General features: G+C 44.8%; 1 protein-coding gene across 1 annotated transcript in view; it reads left to right on the forward strand.

Annotated features, from left to right (window-relative positions):
* The window catches only part of Slc4a8 (solute carrier family 4 member 8), a 61348-nt gene that overhangs the window by 23216 nt on the left and 22553 nt on the right, over window positions 1–15579 (forward strand). The window contains exons 3-11 of the mRNA XM_051189927.1: window positions 125–274; window positions 957–1092; window positions 1918–2078; window positions 6764–6952; window positions 7726–7817; window positions 8811–8968; window positions 9737–9824; window positions 10822–10968; window positions 11717–11817. Coding sequence (XP_051045884.1) covers window positions 125–274; window positions 957–1092; window positions 1918–2078; window positions 6764–6952; window positions 7726–7817; window positions 8811–8968; window positions 9737–9824; window positions 10822–10968; window positions 11717–11817 — 1222 coding nt within the window. The remainder of the gene's footprint in view (window positions 1–124; window positions 275–956; window positions 1093–1917; window positions 2079–6763; window positions 6953–7725; window positions 7818–8810; window positions 8969–9736; window positions 9825–10821; window positions 10969–11716; window positions 11818–15579) is intronic.

Consider the following 15579-nt stretch of genomic DNA (forward strand, 5'->3'; position numbering starts at 1 on the left):
GATGCTGTAAAGTTTAATCATTCCAGAAGGGCCTGGCACAAAACCTGTGATGTTTTTGCTGTTAATTATGCTAGACTCCTTTTGTAAAAGGAGTTCTCTCCATAGGCCTTCTGCTTCCATCCAGGTCATAGAACTCTGTATGTTGGGGTTCGGATGCCACTGGGCAGGCAGAGCCATCGACACCACCGCACTCATGGCCAGAAGCACCGGAGACGAGGAGGGCGGGGCAAAGGAGCCAGCCAGGGTGAAGAGGGCCTGGAAGCCTTGGCCCATGGTAAGACCCTGGGGAGGGAGGGTTAACGCCCTGGGGAGAGACTGGGGTAGAGCCTTGGGGAGAGGGCCAGTGTCCATAGTAGGGTGGTGAGTTCATTCATGGAAATGCAGGAGGCATAGATAGGCCTTGGCTAGGGTTCCCAAGAGGAAGGAATGCTTCTAAGAACTAACAATGTCTTCCTGAAATTGGCATTTCAACACCTCAATCAACACTATAAGTAATCCTTTGCTATTTAAAAAAAATTCAGATCTTTAGAAAACTAAAAACGCCATTTTTATGTGTTTGGGTGTTTTGCCTGCATGTATGTTTGTATGCCACATGCTCGCCTGGTACCCTTGCAGGCCAGAAGGGGGGGTCAGAAGGGTACTGGAGTTAGACAGTTGTGAGCTGCCACGTGGGTGCTGGGAACTGAACCCAGGTCCCCCCAGAAGCGCAGCCAGTGCTCTCAACTGCTGAGCCCTCTTTCCAGCCCTGCTTTCTAGGTTCTCACGAGACTTCTGAAAGTGGTCTGTCCTCTTGTTCAAATGCTTCCACAGAATAGCCTTTTCTATAAGAACAAAGGGACTTTTAAAATCTGTATTCAGGACATCTATATATTCCCAAAGCTGTTAGGCAGAAGCTATTTTTGTTCTGAGTCGGAGACTAGATACACACCCAGACCTTTCTCTGGTTGGTTTCCTAGACACCCCATCTCAGCGTGTTCAGTTCATTCTTGGCACTGAGGAAGATGAAGAGCATGTGCCTCATGAGCTGTTCACAGAGCTGGATGAGATCTGTCTGAGAGAGGGAGAGGATGCTGAGTGGAAGGAGACAGCCAGGTGAGGCCCTCAAAGAACCCTGGTCAGGAGCTCTGGGGACAGGCAGAGGTCTACCTCTCAGCAGGTGGCAGGCCTGCTTGCCTTTTGTCTCTTCGTGGGTGAAGTGGTGACCAGGAAGCCTGGCTCCAGCTTACATTGGTGTGGTGTTGGTGTATGCACTACACTGGACGTTTCCAGTGGGCCAGCTGGAAAGTGAAAAGGTAGCTAGCTAGTCTTTTGTGTCTCTGTCCACACCTTGTGGATTTCTAAAGTCATACAAAGCACTGATAAAAATGTGACTGTCTTATTAATGTGGTTTGTCAATATGTCCAAATGATACAGATTAGATTTTTAAAAGTCATGGTTATTATAAACAATTAAAAAGAAAGATAAGCCAAGGGGAGGAACTGACAGTACCCTTCTATCCTGCTGTCCCAAGGATAAAACAAGGAATGTTTTGAGGCCATGTACCTACATGTGCTTGTAATAGTAGATTTATCTTTGAATAAAAATGGGATTGGTGGCACATGCCTTTAATCCCAGCACTCAGTAGGCAGAGGCAGATGGATCTCTGTGAGTTCACAGCCAGCCTGGTCTACAGAGCAAGTTCCAGGATAGCTAGGCTGTTACACAGAGAAACCAAAATAAATAAATACATAAATGAATAAAATAAAAATAAAAGTGTGTGGGGGTAAGATTTGCACTGTGCCACAACTTGCTTTGCCCAGTTCTTCCGTGTGTGGACATTAGGCCAGGTGGTGCAGTCTTCTCTCCAGCCACTCAGATATTTTTCCCTCTTGATAAACCCATCTTCTAGCAGTGGCATCTCATTGGCTATGTTTGCAGGTGGCTGAAGTTTGAAGAGGATGTTGAAGATGGGGGAGAACGCTGGAGCAAGCCTTATGTGGCAACTCTTTCTTTGCACAGTCTGTTTGAGCTAAGGAGCTGCCTCATCAACGGCACCGTCCTTCTGGACATGCGTGCAAGTAGCATAGAAGAAATTTCAGGTAAGGCTAAATGACGGGCAGAGACACAGTACAAATTCAAAAGGATGAAAGGCAAGCATTCTGGTACACTGTACAGTGATTCTTAAGCAAAACAGAACAGAACGATGAAGCCAGAAAGAAAGAAAACTAAAGGGCTGTTGATATGGCTCATTTGCTGCACAAGCTGGGCAAGCTGAGTTCTGCCCCAGGAACCCATGATGGGAGAACTGACTTATGAGAGTTGCCCTCTGTCCTCCATGAGCACACCATGGCGCCTACCTTCGTCACACACATGTGCACACTAATAATTGCAACAATAACAATAATAACTTTAAAAAGAAAACTAAAGATGTAGACATGTAAAATAGTAATCTAGAACAGATATGCAGGAAAGTGAACCATAGCATTCCCACACTTGAACATGGCATGCAGGGTAGACCTGCTGGTGGATGGACATTAAGATACTATGTTTGGGGAGCAACATCGGAGAATACCTGGCTGCTTGTGGAACATTTCCCCTTAGATTGACTCTGTTCTATTGGACAGGTTAAAGATTCTCTATTCCAAGTGTCTAAGTAATTATGCCTCTCTAAGGACCTTTGGGGGGACCCCGGGTGGAGGTCAGTACTGATGGACTCCTGTGTCAACTTCGGAAGGTGGTACCCAGATGTACCACCAACTATGGGGAAAATAAATAAAAAAAAAAAGTGAGTTCAATGTCAGGGTCATGTTCACTGTTCTAGAGGCAGTGGAACCTAGGAGCATGGAACCCAAAGATGAACACCAGACAATTTATACAATGTCCACTCTGAGGGCAGTGCAGTGGGCAAGCTGCACAGGGCGGGCAAGCCACCCTTGGCACGTAGCAAAAACATGCTTTTCTGTGGAGGTTTATAAATAACAATAGCCAGTCAGTTGTGATGAATAATCTGGAGTAAACTTTCTCCTATCTGATACACCTGGAAGGGGCTCAAAAGCAAATTCCAAGAACAAGTCCTTGTTTTTGAAGAAACTGAGGTCACAAGACAAGACTCTTGTCTTGGTTTCTTGGAGTTTTCTCATAAGCACTCAGAAATCTCCTTAAACCTCCATCCTTGGACTGCATTTTGACTGGGACGCATCTGTGTCTCACTGACTTCTAGCTATGTGTCTAAATGCCCGTGAAGATTCCCAAGAAAGTTTGTGCCCTGTTATTTGGTGGAGGAACCCCAGGGATGATTATAATCATCAACCATGAGGAGACCCTGCAGACATCTTGGCATAGTAGTGCTCTATCAAATTAGCCGTAAGAAAGATGATGGAGGGGGAGTTAAAGGGGGAGTGAGCCAGGCCATTGGATTAGACCAGGTGGAATGATGCCTGCACTGCAGGTGAGGAAGAACCCCACTGTGTGTGTGTGTGTGTGTGCGTGTGTGCGTGTGTGCGCGCGCGCGCGTGCCTTCCTTGACCCCAGATTAGGCACAAACACATCCAAACATCTGTTTCCACAGAGAAATCCTTTATTAAACAGGAAAGAAAAGTTAAAGTGGCTGCTTTCTGACTCAGGCAGAAAATCAGCAGCAAATGGCCTTGCAGGTGTCAGTCTTAAAAAGAGGAAAAGGGAGGGCTGTGTCAGAATGGGCTAGGAAGCAGTGGTGAAGGAGACAGGGGATGAGGGGGAAGGGGAAGGGGACAAGGGAAAGGGTACGGGCATTTGTTCTGTAGGGGACAAAGGACTGCCTCTGGATAGGGAGAAGACAGACCCATAGGCAAATGGCGGTTTATGAAGGTGAAAGGGGAAACCCCATGTTGGATGAGGTGTTTGATTTTGACTGGACATGTTTATTAGGTGAGACAAAGGGGGCTTCTGATTGCTGCTCTTTAATGCTTTGATAGCCGGACCTTGGTAGTCAGCCTGAGGAATATAATCTAATTAGCACGGCAGAGGAGTGGAGGAGAAGGGCAAGGCCTAGCAGAGTTAAATGCTCCAGTGGGGTGGTGTCCCTTCAATGGGCAGTACAGCAAGGGAGGTAGAACTGATGGACATTTTGATGGACTGGTTTAGGGCAAAAAGGGGAGAGTGTTTAGCATTCTGGTTTATAGCTGGATGACTGGAAAATCAGGTCAGGTCTGCTGGTGGGAAAGAGGATGGGTTTCGTTTTGTGCTTGGTAAGTTCTAAGGTGTGGGGACATCCAGATGATGTTTGTAGGTGACTGGAGTTTTGATATTACTCTTGAGATAGATCTGAACAGGTGTAGTCTGGGCCATCGGTTCATGGGCATTTGGTGCTTACAGTCTCAAGGGTGGTTAAATATTGAGGTTAGAAATGGGGGTTGGACTCTGCTGCCTAAGGCTGGCTCAGGGGCAGTGTCACCCTTGGAGACAGAGGCTCAGAGTGCTTAGCCTGATGAGAGGACAACCAGGTAACAGTCACCAGGCTGGTGTTTGCCCACTAGGACTGCTGTGACACATTTCCACAGGTGGTGGCTCATGTCTGTAATCCTAGCACTTAAAGATTAAGGAAAGTAGATCAAGACCAGCCTGGACTTGTAGTAAAATATCATCTCAAAATAAAACCAATCAAACAATAAGTTTGGGAGCCAGAAATGTGAAATGAATTATAGGTAAGGCTGTTCCCGAAGGCCCATACCTGAAACGATTTTCCATGGTCCTTCGGCTCCCAGCTCGGAGCTGCAGGTGGTTCTTGAATTATATTTTTTTTCTTTTGAGAATTTTTATATAATTTTTAAAATTTAAATCTGAAACAAGCTTGTTTTACATATCTGTCCCTGTTCCCACACTCCCCTGTACCCCCCACCAACCCCCACCCCATCCCCCTTTTGCTCCAGGGACAGGGAAGGTGAGGCCTTCCATGAGGAGTCTTTAAAGTCTGTCATATCATTTGAAGCAGGGCCCAGGCCCTCCCCATGGGTCTAGGCTGTTCTTTTGAGAATTTTTAGTGGAAAGAGAAAAGTTAAAAACAGAAGAGGGACCTTCTTTTTTTTTTTTTTTTTTTTTTCCCTTCAGGATGAAGAATTCTAAAGCATGAGTATAATATGAGGGGAAAATAAAAGTTACATATGCAGGAACCTGGTCTCTGTTGTTCACCCCGAAATCCCAGCATTTAGGAAGTACAGGCAGGAGGACCAGCTGCTCAAAGCTAGCTTCTGTGGCGCTCAGTAACAACCTTCTGGTGGGTGTGGAGACTTTGGCGCTGTGCCTCTCTGTAGATGAGGAGAATGAGTAGAGAGAGGTCATGTAATTGCAAGATCAGATGGGTCAGAAATAATGGAACTAGGAATAAAGTGTAGGACCTGAAGCTCTCGACATTCATCTGGAGTCCTGATGACAGAACCAATAAGTAGCTCCCCCCCTTCCATGATTGGGCTTGATAGTTTAAATGCTGGTAATTGTCTCCAGTGGGCAGTTAATTAATTTATATAATATGTTTTTAAACTTACTTCATTTTGTATTAGTGTGTTTTGCTTGCATGCATGTTCTCTGGAAGAGCAATCCATGCAATTAAACCACTGAGCCATCTCTCCAGCCCCAGTTCAATATTTCTTTTAGCCTCCACTTTCAGGGTAGTTGCAACATCCCTGACAGTTACAGCAGTGTAAGTTCTTGGAGGAAGGGATAATAGATTTAAGAGGGTAATTGTGGGCTTTTGATTCAGCCAGTCCTGCATATGAACCCTTGCTCTTCAGCTTAGCAGATGGGAGAGTATGGGGATTTTTGTAACAATTGTCCCTTGGTTTCCTTATTTGAAAAAGCACACTAACTCAGAGTTAAGAGCATTTGGGGCTTTTCCAGAGGACTCAGGTTTGGTTCCCAGAACCACATTGTGTGGCTCATGGCCACTTGTAACCCCAGCTCTAGGGGATCTGATATCCTCTTCCAGTCTCCATGGGTACCTGCATACATGTGGCACATGAACACAGAACTAAAGATAAAAATAAATACATTTTAAAATAGAATTTAAAAAATGAATTGTCATAAAAAATACCCACTTTTGTGGTTCTAGTGAGGATTGGATAGATAACAGCTGTAAAGCACATGGTATAGTTCTGAGTATATATTAAACAGATGTGCAGCTCATGGCATAGTCCTGGGTTGTATTAAACAGATGTGCAGCTCATGGTATAGTCTGCTTATGTATTAAATACTCAATAGGCTTTGTTCCCTAAAGCAATGATTGGAGCTAAGCACAATGACATGTGTCACCATGTAAGTAATACCTTAAAATGTTTTAATTATTTTATTTTATATGTATGAGTGCTTTGATTGCATGTATGTATGAACACCACATACCCAGTGCCCTTGGGGGCTGTGCAAGGATGTTGGGTCTCCTAGAACTAGAATTATAGATGGTTAGGAGCCACCATGTAGGTACTGGGAATCGAACCCAGGTTCTCTGTAAGAGCAGCCAGTATTCTTAACCACGGGGCCATTTCTCCAGCTCCTGTAAGGCCCACTTTTGCAGAAGGGTCACATTAGCCCAGGAATTCATGACCAACCTACATAGCATAGTGACACCCCATCTCTAAATGATGTGTTCTCATTGTTAAATAAACAAAGGATGGTGTTTCACAGCTATAGGAACCAGAAGCAGAAATCAGCTTGGTGACCCTAGTAGGGCAGCTTGCCTCTGCCTTTTGTCCCCTCCTGATACCATTCCCCTTGGGCTCCTGAACTCTGAGAATTTTTGTGAATGTCTGCTTTCTAGACCTGATACTAGACCAGCAAGAGCTGTTCAGTGACCTGAATGACAGTATGAGGGTTAAGGTTCGAGAAGCCCTTCTCAAGAAACACCACCATCAGAATGAGAGGCGGAGAAACAACCTCATCCCCATTGTCCGCTCCTTTGCTGAGGTTGGCAAGAAGCAATCCGAACCACATTCCATGGATAAAGATGGTAAGGACTTGTGCGTCTCTGTTGTTTCTCTTTATTAAAAACACATCTGGGGACTAGGTAGAGAACCGGAATTACTAGGGGTAGAGGCTATGACCCTGAACTCTTCCATAGGTGGATGGGTAGTAAGCCGGGTGGCTTGGAAACAACACCTGTCTCTCACTTGTGCTACTGGAAAGCATTCCAAGTAGATCTTCAAAGTGAGGGATGTATTCTCCACATGCTCTCAGAGAGGGTGTGGCTCTGGGGAGAATGCCCACATTAGTGACAGTCTGGGTGCAGAGAAGGTGAGCTTCGGTCCTTTCCAGCTAAACAGAAGTCTTTGCTTAGACAGCACCTGGAGAGTATAAGGCCCTGGACAATCTCACACCTCACTTAAACAATGACAGTGACAGGACCTTCCTACCGTTTATTACAGGATTTCTGAGAGTTAACTATGTCCAAATCCTGTGTCCAGGCCAGGTGGGCTGCAAAGCCTTGCAGCTCTAATTGCTTCTCTTGTTGTGGTTGGGCATGGTCTCTTCTGTATTATCTCTTCTTTGCTAGCAAACAAACTCTGTAGAGGTCTCATTCACTGGGGTCAGGGGTCACTGCTCCAGAGAGAGAGGAAGAGAGGAAGGTAAATGAGGATCAGGACCTCTGCCTTCCTCTTACCACTGACTGTGGAGACAGAGTGACCCTGCTTCATAGTACTGTCAGCCTCTAGAAGTCACAAGCTGGCTGTGTCAGGGGAAGGGCAAGCCCTTAGCCCATTCTGTTTGACTTTCTCCAAATAGGTCAGACTGTTTCTCCTCAGTCTGCTCCAACTACGAATCTTGAGGTGAAAAATGGAGTGAATTGTGAACACAGTCCTGTGGATCTAAGCAAGGTGAGGGAGACATGGCAAGTTGGCTTCTTGGCCTAAGATTATCTGTAATGAAGCCCAGTGTATTTTGGACTCTTTCTGGGATCTGATAAGCTCCGATGTGTCATCCTTTACCTAAGACCAGCGCTGTTTCTGTGGAAAGGGATGCCCATCTTAGTTTTCTCTGTTCGCACACCCAGCCCGGGTGAGGCTGGCTCCTCAGTGTGTCCTTCCAGACTCAGCATAGTGAGGACAGACTACTACTGAGGCTTCCCTGACCTAGGTCCCCCAATTCATTAGTTACTTCTTGCTATCTGACGCCCTGTAGTTCCTTTTCATCTTCAAGTAGTCACACAGTATTTTGCAGCTGCCTCCTAAGACTCACATGTCTCGGACTCTTCATGGAGGCTGTGGCTGCTGTATTTCATGAAGCAACTGGGTATTAGAAAAGAGAAATAATGTGACCCAGAACTTCTGGGGCACCTCCTCTCTGAGGAGCATGTGGGATGGGATTCAGTTCTTGGATTTAAACTTCGATTCTTGAGGTGGCTCAGTGGATTAAGGTTTTGTTGCCTAACAGTCTGAATTCCATCTGGAAACCCACACAGTGCAAGGGGGGAACTGATTCTTGCAGGGTGTTCTTTGGCTCCATACATGGCTGCGGCATGCGTACACACACGTGCACACTGTACACAGCACACACACACACAGCACACACATAGCACACACATGCATGCACACACATACTAAATTATAATGTATATGTGACACAAATAACTATTCTAAGCTCCATAGTTCTAGTTAGCTTTCTCTCCCTGCATCGTAATCACTTTCTTCCCCCTTTGTTTTTAAATAGTGGGGCTGATATGATGTAAGATACCTCCATTCATGGTTTTGTAAAGGTCAAATAAAGCAGTGATAACCCTTTTCTAACTTTGAGTGGTATATGAAAGATAAGGTGTGAAGAGAGTGGAGTTGATGGCTCCTAAATTGTCAGAGGCTCTTGTGTACTTTCAGGTGGATCTTCATTTCATGAAAAAAATTCCCACTGGGGCAGAGGCCTCCAATGTTCTGGTTGGAGAGGTGGACACTCTGGACCGGCCCATTGTTGCCTTTGTGAGACTCTCCCCAGCTGTGCTCCTCTTAGGCCTGACCGAAGTGCCCATCCCAACAAGGTAACTGGAAGATAAAGCTCAGGGCATCCTCCCTGGAGCCAATGTGTGTGAATGCTGGCCTAGGGACTAGGTAGTACCAGAGGTTAGGGTTGGCTGTTTGGAGAGTATTTAAAATTCCTTGATGAGCTATGGAAGGGGGGTGGGTGGGGGACTTGGGGTGGGGGGATATGTGTGGGGATGTGAATTGTAACTTTTAAGGCTGTGACTGTGAAGTACTGTTGGCTTTGGAAAAGGAGCCCAGGGGACAGTGAAAGAGCACAGTGGGGACCAGTGACACTAGGAGAGCGTGGTACCCAGGGAACTGTCTCTAGGCAGAGCTGCTTGGCTATTTGTGTACCTGAGGTGGCGACACAGGGCCCCACTAATTATAGAGAGTGCTCAGATGTCCAGAACACAGTTGAGCTCCCTCCAGGGCCTGGGTCATTTTACTTCTTTTCCTTCTCTTCCCTATCATTTTCTTATTAGAACAATGAATGGGAATTAGATAACCTTGGATTTACACAACGATGCCGTGTTTTGAAAAGACATCCTTTCTATAGCTAGGAATTGTGTCTATGGCAACTCTAAGAAACCCAACCAGGCACATTATTGAATGATGTCTTATTAATAGCTTCGAATGCTGTTTGGTGATAGCAATGTAATGTTCTACTTGAAGGTAGTGACACTCTCTGTGTAGTCATGGGGAAGAGAGAGATTCTATATTTAGAGTGAATAAAATGTTACTTCTCTGTCTTTATTTATGTAACTCCTTCTTTTGTGTTTTGGCAGATTTTTGTTTATCTTATTGGGTCCAGTAGGAAAAGGTCAGCAGTACCATGAGATTGGCAGATCCATGGCCACCATCATGACGGATGAGGTACACACCTCTTCTGCCTTCCATTCACTCATCTCATAAATACTGAACAGTTAATTCTGTGGCAGAAACTGTGCATTGTTGGGGATAAAATAATGACTGTCATGGTGTCTTCTGGGAAGCATTCTGGGAACTTTTCTGAGAGCCAATCAAGAGAGAACCAAGCCCTCTTGAAGACTTTCCTTGCTTGACATCTCTTGTTTGTTTATTTATAGACAGGTTCTTAACATGTAGCCTAGTCTGGCCTTGCACGCAGTGCTGGGATTATAAGCTTGTATCACTATGGCTACTTAACTCTCCCTTTTTAAAGTAATCAAAGATGCAGAGAAATCATTTTCTGGGAGAGTTATTATTGCCAAGTAGAATGTGTAGACTCATATTTAATGTAACTCCTGAAGTCTGAGTTAACTTCCTGGAGAAAATGGTTAGTTAAATACGTTGAAGTTATTTGCATAAGGAAATACTCCCATTTGGTGGAAAGGAGAACTGTTTGCATGAGGTCAGTTTATGCCCTTAGGCAGTGTCAAGGGGAAAGTTCTGCCCAAACCACTGTTCTGGGCCTGGTGAGGGCTGCTGTACAGTGGGTTTCCAAGGCAGAGAAGCATGGGCTGAGTTTATGATCTCTCTTTGGCTGTTTCTCAAAAGACCTTCATTAGTAAGGCTGTCTAGTTTCTTTATGACTAACAGAGTTTCTGTGTGCCTTGCTCTTTCTCCTGGAGAGGTAATAGGATGACTTTAGAGTTGTGTCTTATCTCTTTGACAGGTCATCCTCGTGCTGTGGCCTTCAATGTGCTTGGCTTCCCAGGCATATAACACCTCCACACTCAGCTTTAGGCTCCTTTTAAAATCCATGTACTTCTCTAAGCACTAAGTTTTATGTCTTAGGTGTCCGTGCCAGGGATAGAAATCAAGAGGCTGTGTCCCCTTTCCCACTGTCCACTGGAGATTATTGTAAATAAAATCCTTTTGCGTTTTCCTAAGTTTTCTTTTCCTTCTGTAGATTTTTCATGATGTTGCATATAAGGCAAAGGAACGAGACGACCTTCTTGCAGGGATCGATGAGTTCCTGGACCAGGTGACAGTGCTCCCTCCAGGGGAATGGGATCCATCCATTAGAATTGAGCCACCCAAAAATGTCCCTTCCCAGGTAATGTATACATAGAAGCTGTTGGTTGCTGCTGTTCCTTCTACAGACAAGCAAAGTTATGTGTGTTTATGCTGAGTATTCTGAGACACATCCCTGTTTGGGAGCTCTTGAATGTCAGAGTAGGAATAAAAGATTAATCTACAATAACAAGTAGACTTAGATGTGATGAGATATCTCTGTTAACTAGGAATGGACTTGAAACCGACTTGGAAGGATTGATATAGAATGACAGAGGGGAGTGGGAAAATATTTCTTAGAAGTACATTATAAACAAAATAATCAAATGAAAAAAAAACAAATCACAGTATACTGAAAGAGCAGATAGGCTTCCAGATGGTTCTCTGACATGCTAAGGAAGGGAAGAGAGCGCCTTTGTGTACCAGATGAGGCCAGGCATTTTTATCTTGGTAAATTTGGCCTTCCCAGACCTTTCCCCACCCCCACCCCTGCCTGTACCTCTAGTTTACAGAATTAACTGATCTTCTAGGGTGAGATTTTAAAGGATACAGATTTGAAGCTGGGGTTTAGGTCATATCTTATTTTTGGAAAGTTCTAGTTAGAAAGATTCTGTTGGGGAAGTAGTTTTCTGTGTGTAAATACACACATCTCCTTCCCTCATGAAATCCAGTTGTATCAAATGAGCAATACACTTGGAAGCCATGAGCATTTGGACATTTTTCTGGCGTTTGGACTTAGGGGAAGACAGAAAGATGCTGACTTGACTCATTTTGTGGTCTTTTGTCAAAAGGAAAAAAGAAAAATGCCTGGAGTTCCAAATGGAAACATTTGCCATATAGAACCAGAGCCACATGGGGGACACAGTGGGCCAGAACTTGAACGGACTGGGCGGTAAGTTCTGAGACATTACTCATTGGCTGACACCATGTTAAGGAATGAGGCATCCTTGTTTGTGATTGACATTCAGATGGGGCCATCTACTGTACATATACAGATGTGACTAATATTGTATTCATTCATTCAGGTTTATAAAACCATCTATTATGTTCTGCCTGTCCTCCAGCTGCTTCTAGACTTTGTTTCCTCTGATGTGAACACAGCCCCTTCCCCTTGCTTGTTTCCTGATGTTCCCCACTTATCCTTTGTCTCCACTTAAATGATAATTCCTTTGGAAAGCCTTAACATTTTCTGTGGCTAAAATTAGGTACCACTACAGTATTGATCTTTAATTCCCCCTCTTACCTCACCATCATTACAGGTCATATCATACTTCATTATTATTCCTTGGATTTTTGTTTGTTTGTTTTGTTTTGTTTTTGTTGTTTTGGTGTGTGTGTGTGTGTGTGTGTGTGTGTGTGTGTGTGTGTGTGTGTGTTTCCTGCTAGACTGTTGACTCCAAAAAGTCAAATTCTGCACTGTATTCCTGGAACTCAACTCAGTGCCCCTCATCAGAGTAGACATACCCTGTCGAATGAATGAATGAATACTTTTAGTATGATACCTATGTGTGGAATGAAATGGACAAGGTATGAGTAAATGCTAAGTCATCATTTTAGAATGAGAAACTCCCTGAAGGTAGTAGGAGAGTAGGTGTTCTATTAGGTTTGTGTGTGTGTGTGTGTGTGTGTTTGTGTGTGCGTGTATCTGAAATCTACAATTTCCCACCAGTATTTTAAAGAGAGGTGTCCAAGGAAGAAGTCCTTTATGGTAGATGAAGGTAAGTAGTCCACAGACTGGGAAGTCCATTTCCCATGTAGGGAAGAGGTAAGAGGATGACATGCGGCATTGGTGGGGGAGAAGGCTGGGACTGGTTCTAAATGTATTATGTCTATAGAAGGTCCAGTGGGTTGAGGTGGGCTCATCATGGAGATAATTTTCATGTCATCTCCCTCTTTGCTTGTTCCTTTTCTTCTGGAAGATCAGGTGTTTTATTTAATTGTTTTAATATAGTGCATGATTTATTTTTTCTACTCTTGGAAATTCATGGAGAAGTCAGAAGGGGACAGAGGAATATGGGGTGGGATGGCCCTTAACTAACGCTGTCCTGACAGAGGAGTACATTTTTCTGTTTGCAAGGGTGTGTTTGAAGGTGGCCCTGTTCTGGGATAACATTGGCAGAAAGGAGAAGCCCTTGAATGGAGGTGGCTATTGCTAAAGGGAACAGCCTAAGAGTGAGTCAAACATTTTGTTTCAAGTTGAGAGAGGAGCATGGGAAACTGGTTTCTGGTGGCAATGAGGATGCTGGTTTCTGGTGGCAGTGAGGGGAGCATCTAGTGAGGGGAGCATCCACAAAGAGGCTCCAGGCCCCAGGGCTGAGGCTGTACTGGAGGAGGCTGGTTCTGATAACATTTCAGTTACAGTGTATCTTTTTGATGTATGACTATGTCTGTACCCAGGTGTAGTGGTTACAGTGTATCTTTTTGATGTATGACTATGTCTGTACCCAGGTGTAGTGGTTACAGTGTATCTTTTTGATGTATGACTATGTCTGTACCCAGGTGTAGTGGTTACAGTGTATCTTTTTGATGTATGACTATGTCTGTACCCAGGTGTAGTGGTTACAGTGTATCTTTTTGATGTATAACTATGGCTACCCAGCTGTAGTTGAAGCAGTTGGATTGAGGCAGCAGTTTTTCTCAGTCATCTGTGCAGAAGTAAGTTTCAGGCTTCCTCTGGTTCTGAGGAGAATAGAACATGAGAATCCATGCTGAGAGTCATTCCATGTGGGCCTTTGGGCCACCATTAGACTGGATTTCAACAGGTGCAGGATCTTGGAAAACACCAGTGGCAGGATTATCACACACTTAATCACAAGCCCAGCGATCTTAACTTACAAATACAAATAGGATTCTGAAGAGTTCTGCATGCTTCACACAGCAAGGACTTCTGGGTGTGACAATGCTAAGATAAAGCTGTGGCCTAAGTTTCCTGCCTCTGAGAAAAATCACACAGTTCCAGGCCAGCCCTGGCCCCTAGCCCACTTAAAATTATGTAAAAGGTGAATTTGAACTTTGGATTTGTTAAGTTTCTTGAGTTTTCTGGAATGCATAACCACAAAACATACATTTCTAAATCTTCACATCATTTGTTGTATAGTTTTGAATGTGGATATAGTTTCTTTATGCATACCGTGTCATAGAATTTTGAGGCCAAAAGCAGAGACTTTGGGACAGTTATCCATGTTGGGTGAAGAGGTATTTGGAGATCAGGTAGAGCGTACCCTGAGGAGCAGGAAGACAGTGAGACAGTGGAAAGCATTCCTCTGCGGTCTGTATTTTCTGACCCTGTGAGGCAGGGTTAAGACAGTGTCATGAGGCTTCCTCATGTGAACACAGGTGGAATAGCATGTGACAAAGCAGGAAGTGTGACTAGACACTTCCCCACAGCCCAGGAATCTCTGCAGCAGGGTCCTCTGGGAAGGGTTTTGGGGTAGATTTAAAATCCCTTACTTGGGGTACAAATTTTTGGGAAGGGTTAATGACAAAGGAGTCCAGAGCTGCTGTCTCGATGATCCCCCCACACTTCAAACAGGTCTCTTTCAAAGCTCACCAGACAAATGGATGGCTGGCCTGTCCCTAAAGCCCTCCAGGGAAGGGTTCCCTAAGTCAGTGTTCCAGAGCCTAGTGAGCCCTCTACACGGGTAAGTCTGTTCTTGCACCCAGCTTAAATTCTTATCTCTGTGTGCCTCCTGCCCCTGAACACTTAAACATCAAGGGCAATGTTGAAGGGAAAAGACGTTTCCATTATGAAGAGAAGCATCTGTATCTAGTTAATGTCTGTTTTCTTGTCTGGTTTTATGCACGAATGAGACATGGGGCTGACTCTAAAAGAAGTAATTGGAGTTGAGTGGTGGTGACACCTTTAATCCCAGCACTCTGGAGGCAGAGGCAGGTGGATCTCTGTGAGTTGGAAGCAACAGAGTGAGTTCCAGGACAGCCAGGGTTACATAATAGAGAGACCTTATCTCAAAAATAAAAGAAGTAATTAGAAATTATTCATAGTTTTTAGTCATGCCTTTAGTATGACCCTGGTGCCTGCCTCTCAAGCAGTGCTAGGCGGATGTCTTCTGTTTCATATAACTGTTATTTCCTCTGAGAAAGCCTCCCGTGCTAGAGACTGGCCATTGGGGTAGCATCTCAAGGAGCCTCAGTGGGGTGGGTGTAGGAGATTCTTCCTCTTCAGATGGACGTTGCTGGCGAAAGGTTATAGGCTCCTGGTGCAAGATACTTGTAGGGAGGACCCAGAAACACTTGAATAACAAACACCCCAGATTAATAGCTGCTGTAGCAAAGGTCCCTCAGGGCCTGTTGGTACAGAGAGAGCAAGACAAAATGGCACTCTGTTTTAAATCATGTCTTTGGTCCCAACCCCAAGGCTGACCTTTGGTGGTCTAGGCGCAATAGCACATTTGCCTGATTTGGTTTGCTGCATGTGCCAATGCTAATGCAGGTCTGGGTTGGCTTTCCTGTCTCCTCCAAAGACCACAGCCAGATGGTGATGTTACTGGTATAAATGGAGAGTTGGCACCACAGCCAGAGAAAAACAGTGAGTGGGCAGTTTCCATCCCGTGTCCCCTTCTTCACCCCCACCCCCACCTCATTCCAGTGCTGAGCAGAGCAGGTTGCCTGACTTCTCTCCTGAGTATAGGTTCCA

This window comes from Phodopus roborovskii, unplaced genomic scaffold (assembly GCF_943737965.1).
Source record: "Phodopus roborovskii unplaced genomic scaffold, PHOROB, whole genome shotgun sequence".
NCBI lineage: Eukaryota > Metazoa > Chordata > Mammalia > Rodentia > Cricetidae > Phodopus > Phodopus roborovskii.